The 10,374-nt window shown below is 39.0% G+C and overlaps 1 protein-coding gene across 1 annotated transcript; it reads right to left on the reverse strand.

Annotated features, from left to right (window-relative positions):
* Nucleotides 1-9,565: 9,565 nt before the first annotated feature.
* LOC114092251 (protein C1orf43 homolog) lies at nucleotides 9,566-10,105 on the reverse strand. Its single transcript, XM_027934844.1, has 2 exons — nucleotides 10,040-10,105; nucleotides 9,566-9,937 (listed from the first exon to the last, which is right to left on the reverse strand). The coding sequence occupies exons 1-2, from the start codon at nucleotides 10,103-10,105 to the stop codon at nucleotides 9,566-9,568; spliced, it is 438 nt and encodes a 145-aa protein (XP_027790645.1).
* Between the last annotated feature and the right edge of the window lie 269 nt (nucleotides 10,106-10,374).

The following is a 10,374-nucleotide window of genomic DNA, read 5'->3' on the forward strand; positions in this document are numbered from 1 at the left end:
GAAATTGCAGAGGGATGTCTTCAAGGGAGACCATGCTACCAAGGGAAGCCAGTAGGAGACCAGTAGGAGACTAATGAGACTTTGGTGAATTCATCAAGGTTTAGAGATTACCCCTCAGCTTTACAGGTTCATAGACTCAATTTTATCAACATCCTTGGAGCCCCATATAAATATCAATAGTAATGTCAAAGTATTCAATCCAGCTCTACCTAAGGTATGTCCTTCACAATGCTAGAGGGAGGAATCTGGTGCTAGGGAGACAGTGAACTCTTGGGGAAATGGTCTTTGAAGTGTCTATGTTCAGCTCTATGCTTGGTCCCTGATGCTTTTTTTTCTGGGTAGTAAATGACTGAAAGATTAGCTGACTGGTTGACTGTCTGGGTAGATGAGAATAAATGGGGAAGGGCGCAGAGGGGTGGAAAAAACGAGAGGCAGACAGAAGAGAGATGGTAAGGAAAAGGAATATAGCAGTGGTACTACTTGATATTTATTGCATGGCACTATATAAAACAGATAGCACTTTTACATACTTAAATGACTAAACCCTCATAGCAAGCACAGGAGAATGGTGGGGTTGTATTTTCTATTTTATAAATGAACAAACTGTCGTTTAGAGGAAAGTAACAGGTCCAAGGACACCCAGTTAGTAAATGATAGAGTCAGAATAAATTTACAAGAGAATAAGGCCTGAGAGTAGAATTTTTATTAGTGCACAGTGGGAACTAAGATGCTTGCGTTTTCTGGCAAGAAGTCTCTTTCTCTAGACCAGCTGCAAGATGGGAAGCAACCAGTAATCAGAAGTGTTATTATGGTGCTTAGCCTCAGAATAATGATGTGTCTATGTGGCTTAAAGGTTTAACATTGCCTAGTGCCTCTGTACATATCCACAGAAGGGATATATCCATGTGTTAGTCAGCTTTTTATTACTTTGAGCAAAATACCTGATGAATAATTTAGAGGAAGAAAAGTTTATTTGGGGCCCATGATTTCAAAGGTCTCAGTTCATGGTCTGCCGACTCCATGGCTCTGGGCCCAAGGTGAGGCAGAACATCATGAAGAGGGGGCATGACATCTCAGCTCATGGCAGCTAGAAAACAGAAAGAGTGAGGAAGGTGCTGGGGAGAAGATAAACCTTTGCAGGGCATACCCCCCAATGACTAACTTCCTCCCACTACCTTTTAGCAGTATATTCAGTTATCAGTGGATTAATTCATGGAGCAATGACCTCACCAAACTGACAAGGTCGAGTTTGCATAATCCAACCATTGCCTAAAAGCCCCACCTCTAAACCTTGCTGCACTGGGGACCATGCTTCTAACACTTGAGCTTTTGGGGACATTCCCTAACCAAGCCATAACAATCTGTCAGATGGATCAAATTCTCCTTTAGAATCCTTTTTACCTGGATGGTGTAGACATGGATCTTTCTGTTTTTCTATGTTCTGTGTTACCATGCTTATCTTTTACATTCTTCTAGAAATCAGGCTCTCTTTAAGATCTTTTTAAAGAATTATACACAGATGCATTTTGTGCAGAATTTATAGCTATCAACAGCTACTCTCATTTCTTTCATTTTTAAATTCCTGGGGTGTGCCTCAGTATCATCTGAAGTTAAGGGGTGGGGGTAGAGAAGAGGAGGGACCTTCTCAGCTGGATGGAGTAGAATCTTCTTATCTCAGCCTGGATCTCTTCCTCAGTATTAAACCTATTAGTTGAATGGCTTAATACCATCCACAGAATCTTATATCCATCTAGCTAAAGTTGATTTTAATGAAATGCATTTTAGTTTATAAATGTCCCATGAGGTGGGTTGAACATAGGATTTGGCAGATTGAGGCTTTATGTATACTCTCTCTGATCCACCTCAACAGGGTCTGCCCCAGTCTGTGGACTTCCCACTTGGTCTTCTCAGGCTAAGTTATCATGGTCTCTGTCCATGGCAAAAGTGTTTCAGAAACCCACTTCAGATCATATAAATGACTTGTGAAATACAGGGACTCGATATGGATACTTTTTAAAAATCCACATACCTCCTTCCAATAAGTGTATTTTGACCTTGAAATGTCAAGATTATGGGGTTTTCTGAACACCTGTCAACCTCAAAGTTAATCATCAACTTTCCCTGCTGTAGTTAGACTCTTCTACACTCCCTTCTTAACCTTGTGGATTTCGAAGGAAAATTGATGATACCTCAAGTTCAAGGAAGGTTGTGTCTCCTGAGACTTTTTTTTCCCAGTGAGAAAAATGAATGAAAATATGATGACCGTTGGGACAACCCAATGGGTTACAAAGTGCAAGAAGCTATGATGGAGACCTTCTTCCTGTGCGCGCACACACACACACACACACACACACACACACACACCACCCCCAGTGAAAAGTTGGAGAACTCATCAAGACTGGCTTTACATGGATAAATTGGCCTTGCTTTCATTTTTTTCCTCAGATTTTTTTTTCTATTTCTGGTTAATGTTGTATCCTATAAGCTCTCCAAGTACTTCATTATCTGCTTATTTTCTGTTTGATTTGCCCCCTTCCCTGGCTAGCGGTTTCACTGGTTCAGCTCAAAATTACTTTTAACAGTTTCTTTTAACTCATTTAAAAGCACCTCCCCTTCACGCTAGACTTGGCTTTCTCCTAAACTAATCTCTGTGGTAGCAAATTAAGGTCAATATATATTAAATATACCACCAATCAGAGTTTATAATGAGAATCCTTCCACTTATTAGTTTGTTTTAAATTAAGTAGAATGATAAATGGGAGGGACTGAGAGCATCCAGGACCATGATCTAAATTCTTCCAGCCAAGAGCAGGGAGGGATTCAGTGCCCGAGATGCACTTCAGACAGTCCTTCCTTAGCACAGTGGGAGGGAGACGGCCTCCTAGGGAACCAGCAGGCTTCAACCTGTTGGCGGGTTGTGGACCAGCCTGTTCCTAGCATTTATGAAACCCAGGGCAAAAGTAACACAACCAGAGGCTCGCATACCATATGTCTATTTGTTTAAACATTCCAAAGCAAGCTAACAACCTGTTAAGTATATGTGTTACCAAATGTCTACATTCATGACTATAGCCAAGTAATAACCTGATGATCATGTTGACATTTAGGTTTCTTAGAATTCTCAGACTGTTGTCCTTAATGGTAGCATGGGCCACAGGGAGGCCTGATGCCTGGCCTATGGCCCTCCTTATTTGGCTTTGACTTGCCCCTCAGGGTCTTTATGAGCATTCAGCTGAATGCTATAACATGCCCAGCCAAGCTCTGTCCAGTCTTTGCCACAAAACCTCCTCCTTCCCTTCAACTTGAAGTGTGTGGAATAAAAACATCTGGGAAGAGGCCTAGCCGGATGCTAGAGGTGACCTCCAAGCTGACTAGGCAGGGGAGGGTGAATTCCCTGCATGTGGTGTAGATGAATGGAGTGGAAGGACACACAGATTCTGGGTGGATTTGTCCCCTTATCCCCATCGACTTCTTAGGCACATAGACACCTAGACTCTGGGTGGATTTGTATCCCATAACTGGGGAACCGTTAGAGGAGTGGTACCGAGAGGGACACTCTAAAGTGTGGAGTTCTGTGTAAAAGCCCTTGTTATAGGGTCATCAGGTAGCACTAGTGTTAGAAACTCAGTGGATTTTTGGGCAGAGAAGTTAATGTGAGAAGAATCATAGCTGACACCGAATTATTACTTTGGGGATATTTCCATCTCATTTTTATTAGGTAGGTTCCATTATAAGCAATAACCATTTTTATTAAATTAATAAGCATTATATGCTCTCAAGAATCCTCATAAATCATTCAGACTGTTGCTGCTTTAAATAGACAAAATAATTTGCCAGTTCTGTAGCATCTACCTCTGTTCTTGCTCTATTCACATCCCCAGCAATACCTGCAGGGACACATACAACCCCAAACCACACTGAGGGCCAGAGGCAGGTTCTAACTTGATAACTTTGGAAGTATAGCTCACATACTAAATATTTCTGATTTGGAAAAATCCCAAGAAATCCTTGTGCTTGTTTTTATACCGGGGATTGAACATGGGGTGTCCTACTACTGAGCTACATCCCCGGCCCTTTTTATTTTTTATTTATTTCGAGACAGGGTCTCACTAAGTTGTCAAGACTGACTTTGAACTTGTGATCCTTCTGCCTCAGCCTCCTGAGTTTCGGGGATTACTGGTATATGAGCCATGATCAGCTCCTGAGAAAACCTCCCTAGGTGGTAAGAACTGAGGTCAAGGGAAAGGAAGTTATTTGCCTGTGTTTTGCTCTCTCACCAGGATATCATTCACAGTGAGTGGATATAGGAATATTGGAACCTCAGCCAGGATCAATACCGAGGAGAGAAAAGCAGTGAGGGGTTGCCCTTACCAGTGGCTAACTGTGATGATCTACTAAGAAATTATACCCTTCTTCCCCATTTTAGAAAACTTCTGTCTACTCTTGGGGAACATAAACTAACTAATTAGAAAAAGCAAAAGTGTTTTTCCTTGACTCTAAAGAGAGGAGGTGGTCAGGAATGTTTCCCCAAACTGGACTGTTCCTAACCCCAAGGAAGGGTAAAGATCGTTAAAATGATCAGGATAATAGAGGTCAACTTTACATATAATAAGACTCATGAACTTTAAGAGTCCAAGTTGGTGACCAGTGACTACATACCAATGTTTGTGGTCATACCTATCGTCACAATCATTATGCTGACCATCTTTATACATCTCCAAATTCCCTTCCACACCATAATATTTTTTTTCTTTCTCCAGTTGGTGAACATTTGAGTTGCTTCCAGTTTTTTGGACTGAAGTGGAAAAAAACAAAAAACCAGAGTATACCCTGATATTTGAAAGCTGGCCTGCCCTCATGGCTAGGTTGTATTTGTATGATTATCCTACTGGATGTAAAGAGTCTCACAAAATACACACTTCAGATAAGGCTATTCTGAGACCATGATAAAATCAGACAAAGCAAATCCACTTCATAATGTTTTCTAAGCACAGGCAAAAATAATGTCACTTTGCCACAAAATACTAAACGGCCCCTCTTGGCAATAATAAATGACTCTACAATTTATTTACTAATTATAGCTGCCTGCATGCCTATCCTCCCTAAAGATAAGATCTATTGAAATATCCAGACATAAAACTGCTGTCCCATTTGACAGTCCCAATCTAGAGACAGCCAATACTTCCGTAGGCTACCTGCCACACCAAACAACCATATCCCACCATAGTTTCTAATGCTCTTTTTCTGTGGTACACCCAGGTTCCCAAGGTATGTGCTCTCCCTCACTGCAATGAGGAATAAACCCAACTTGTTCAAAGGTAGGTATATTCCTTCCTTTTGGATGAAGCAAGGAATGGAGTGGTTGACTGTGTTGATAAGTGTATGTCTAAATTTATAGGACCCTAATGAATCATCTCCAAAGTGACCATCCCATATTATAAGCTCATGGCCAATGTGTGAATGCTTTAGTTGGTCTATGTCCTCCCTAGCACTTTGTGGTTTTGGTCTTTTAACTTTGGTCTTTCCAGTGGGTGTACTATTGTTGTTCGTCATGGTTTTGACTTTCATTTCTTATTTTTTCACTAATAATATCGAGTATCTTTTAATGTGATTTCATGAATTCATATATCTTTTTTTGGTAAAATGAATTTTTTTCTGTCCATTTTAATGTTGGGTTATCTTTTATTGTTATGTTTTGAATTTAACTCTTTGGTTTACAAATATTTCCTCTACATTTATATTTTTATTTTTTAAAGGAATTTCCTTTAAAAAATAGAACAGCAAAAGTTTGAAGAGAAAACTTTTAAAATTTTGTTAATATCCAATTTATCACTTTTTCTCTTTTGTGGTTTGTGTCTTTTGTGTTCTAAGACATCTTTGCTTAACTAAAAGTTTTCTCCTATTTTTTTTTAGAAATCTTTAAAAACTTGCAAATACTTTACACCTATATTTTATTTTATTTTACTTACACCTATATTTTATTTTATACTGACCACATTTTAATTGCTCAATAGCTCCATGTGGCCAGTGGCTACCTATTGGATAGTTTAAGACTTGAGGTGTATCAATATTATGGATCTTTTCAAAGAATTAGCCTATAATCTTTTGATTTTCTCTACTGCTGTCCTGTTTTTGATTTCCCTTATTTTTGCTCTCTTGTTTTTATTTTTACTCTTCTAATACTTTGGACTTAATGTTTTCTTCTTTGTCTAGTTTCTTCACATAGAAATTTAGATAATGGATTTGAAAATTATTATTTTTTCTTTTTAGTCAATTTAATCATTAAACTAAGTTAATAGTCCACTGGTAAAACATTCTAGTTAATTGTAGTTTACCATAGAGAGACATGGAAGAGGTCAGCCAACTGAAAAGTGAATTTGTGGTAATCCAGCAGAAAGCATGTTCAAGAAGGTTGAGAATTATTTTTCTTTTGCATAAAGTTTCACCCACAAATTTTGATATTTCCCTTTCATTTTCATAAATCCCAAGATCTATTTGCATTTTCCCTTTGATCTCTTCTTTTACTCATGTGTTATTTAGAACTGTAATTTTTGTTTCTAAATATCTTATGGTTTTCTAGATCACTCTTTTTTATTCACTTCCACTTTTATTCTACTAAAATTGAAGAAGATTTTAATTTTCTTAAATTATACAATGATTGTTTCATGGATCAAAATATGGTTGGTTTGGTGAATGTTTCATGTGTATTTGAGAAAAAAGAAAGAGTATTTTTACAGCCAATGAGGGGAAAACTCTATAAATGCCAATTGGTCTTATTTGGTTGTTTTGTTTTTGGTACCAAGGACTGAAGCCAGAGGTGCTCAACCACTGAGTCACATCCCAAGCCCTTTTTATTTTTTTATTTTGAGCCAGGATTTTGTTATGTTTCTTCACTAAGTTGCTGAGGCTGGCTCTGAACTCATGATCTCCTACCTCAGCTTCCCGAGCTGCTGGAATTACAGGTGTATGCTACCACGCCATGCTTGATCATGTTTGTTGATATTGTATTTGAAGCATCCTCTTCCTTATTATATTGCATGTTTGTTTGTGTGTGTGTGTGTGTGTGTGTGTAACTAGTTATTCTATCAATTGTGGGAAGAAGACTGCTGAAATTTCTAACAATAATTGTGAATTTCTGTAGTTCTTTCTGCACTCTCAATTTTTGGTTTATATATTGTGAACTGCTGTTTGTTATGTATAATCACAGTTAGAAAAATTATGACTCTATGATGAACTTGACCCTGTTATCATTATTAATGTCCTTTCTTAACCCTGGTTATATTTCTGGTTCTGAAATCTATATATCTGAATTAATGCCGTAACCCAAATTTCTTTTCATTAGTGTTTGTACAATATACCTTTTTCATTCTTTTCCTTTAAATTTTTTTTTTTTTCGTGTGGTGTTGGGGATTGATCCCAGGGCCTTGAACATGCTCTGTTCCACTGAGCTACACCCATAGCACCATCTTTCTAATTTTATCCTATATCTATACAGTAGGCAGACTTATTACAGACAGAATATAATTGGGTCCTACTTTTTGACTGACTCTTATAATTTATACTACTTAATTGAAGTGTTTGACTCATTTACATTTAGTGTAATTATCAATATAATTGGCCTTCAGTCTACCATATTGCTTTTCTTTTTCTATTTGTTATATTTGTTCTCTGTTATTTTTTTTCTATTTTCTTTTCCTTTGGATTAATTGAATTTAAAAAATAGTTCCATTTTATGTCCATTTTGAGCTTATTATCCATAATATTTTATTGATCATTTTGGAGTTTCAATATACAGTTTTAATAACACATCACAATCTATGTTTAAGGTATATTAAATAACATATGTATGGTCTAAGAAATTTATACAGCTATAGTTACCTTTTCTTTCAGTCTTTTATTTTTTTCATTCATTTTACTTTTGTGATAAAACGCTCCATATAACATCATTATTGTATTTCCTTTAAATTTCAAATTATCCATTAGATCAGAAAATAAAATGAAATATTTTTCATATTTAGTTCCATGTTTTCATCTACTGGTGCTATTCATTCCTTCTGTAGATTGAACTTTGCTTCTGATATAATTTTCTTCCTGCTTAAAAACCTCCTTTTTGGTATAGTGCAAGTCAGCTGACAATAAATTGTATCAGCTTTTGATTGTTTGTATTGTTTATTTCATGATCATTTTGAAGCACATTTTTTTTTCTGTTTTTTAATATTTCATTTTATTAAATAACTAATCCATAAAACCATACCAGTACACTGCCTTATTAGGGGAAAACCATTCCTCCATATCATCTTGTATCTTGGCATACATAGATTATTCCAGGTGTTAGAACATTCCCTTTTGTTCATTTATTTACAACAGAGGATTGAATGAAGGTGGAAAGGCAGATCTGTGCACAGGAGGAAAGTTGTGTTAGTGTTTCAACACATCCTGGTTTAAATGGCAGGGTAACTTGTTACACATACCAACCACTTCCTCACCCCACCCCTGATCCTGTCCACCTCTTCCACCAAACAACTCCGAGACACCCTAAAACCAAGCAGTTCCCATTCAATTGAGTTCAATGGGACAGACATGGAAGATACCTTACTTTTCACCTTTGGGATTAAATAGGTGAACTATGGCCAAAAACAAGTGAAGATTTGCCGCAGTCTGGCTGGGCACAAAATCACGAGCCACCACACAGCTTGTAGATTCAAACAGCAACTCTTTATTCCCGAACTCACACCAGCCGTCTACAATCACGTTCTGGGGAAATCCACGTTCTCTGCCCAAATCCACCCCCACTGGGCTTCTGTCTCCCAAAAAATACTGTCTGAATCCCGTGAGAACTCAAGGGGAACTCAGGCAGCAGGATACGCCCTATTCCCAGCAGGAATAATCTTAAACCTTAAACCTGGAACCTAAACCGAGAACGCCCTAAACTCGGATCCGCCTGGTCCTTGAGCAAGGTCACCTACATGCAGTGTCACTGCAAAATGTCCTATTTCCACGAGTCCTTCCACTAAGCAACATGGGGTACGCTGGCAAGGAAATTGTCATACCTACTTGGCTAATGGCTCCCAGCAAAGATTTTTAAGAAAACTTGTGACAGAAATAAGAATGAGATCTGAATTCAAACACAGAAAAAAAATTCTACTGGGGGAAAAATAAAATCTTAGCTGATATTCTGAAAATGCTTGTAAGAAAAAGTTGGAGAATGACCTTTCAGACACAAGCTCTAAGAACCCTGGATACAGCAGGAGCTTTGGCTAACAGTCTGGGCCTGCTGAGCCAGATTTCCTTAGGGCTGCCCAGTAGACACCATGGATGTCTGGCTCAGTCTGCAGTGGGAGTCCTTCAGCTCCATCACAGAGTGCTCTCCAACATGTTATAGTTGTCCTTAAAGCTCTTCAATTTGAGGAAATGCTTGGCACCTTTATTTTCTGACTGGAGGGAAGGTATGTCACCTGGATAGTAGTTGAGGAGACTTCAGGGGACTGAGTTAGGTCTTTGGCTGCTGACTGGTGCTGTCACTGAGAGCTCCCAATTCTTGCTTTGACCACAGTGGCCAGCTCACTTAGGGCCTCTTGATAGTGCAGGTACTCTGGCCAAACACCCCATAGCGAGCTGTCTCGTAGCCATCCAGCAGGGTATCGATAAAGGCCTTCCTCACACCCTTGAAAGGAGTACTAGTGTTTTGAAGATCTGGCAAGTAGGAGTGGAAATTCTTGCCCATTAAGGAACAGGGGTGCCTGCCTTCAGCATGAAATGGGATCTCAGAAGCATGGAAAGTATCCAGAGCTTTCATCCTATACAGATAGTTGTAGCAACTTTGATTTCCCTGAGTTTCCAGATGTAGCAGTCTTGCATCATCATCTGCAAGGACCTGAGGTTCATACTTGATATCCTGAACCCTGGGTAGTCGAATATCAATCTCCTCTTTCAAGTCCTTGGGGACATTGTGTCCCACAGGGATATGGGGTCCCCTTCTAGATTTCATTGCAAAGCGCATAATTTGCCTCTTCACAAAAATAAACAGTAGTACAAATACCAGGCTCCCATAGGCCATCACCAGCACGACATTCACCCTGGATAGCCAGTTACTGCTGGACACCATGGCCTCCCTCCCGGTGCAGAAGTTCTCGGGTTTTCCTGCTGCCCTGCCTTGTTAGCCCAGGATCCACGGAAGCAACAGCGCCTGGGTTCCCTGGAGCTCCCCGGCATTTCCTTACGGGGGAAGACGGAGCCAGACCTGGTCTGAAAACATGGTGGATCTTGAAGCACATTTTTTTTATGGATATAGAATTCTATGTTGAGAGCTTATTTTTTCCAAAATATAACATGTGTCACCCCATCACCTTTTTTATATAGCGTTTCTGAGGATGA

This window comes from Marmota flaviventris, chromosome 12 (genome assembly GCF_047511675.1).
Source record: "Marmota flaviventris isolate mMarFla1 chromosome 12, mMarFla1.hap1, whole genome shotgun sequence".
In the NCBI taxonomy this organism is placed as follows: domain Eukaryota; kingdom Metazoa; phylum Chordata; class Mammalia; order Rodentia; family Sciuridae; genus Marmota; species Marmota flaviventris.

Coding starts and splice junctions, on each gene's coding strand:
- LOC114092251 (XM_027934844.1), bottom strand. CDS start 10,105: ATGGTGTCCAGCAGTAACTGGCTATCCAGGGTGAATGTCGTGCTGGTG. Junction 9,938..10,039: donor TGATGGCCTATGGGAGCCTG/GTATTTGTACTA, acceptor AATGTCCCCAAG/GACTTGAAAGAGGAGATTGA.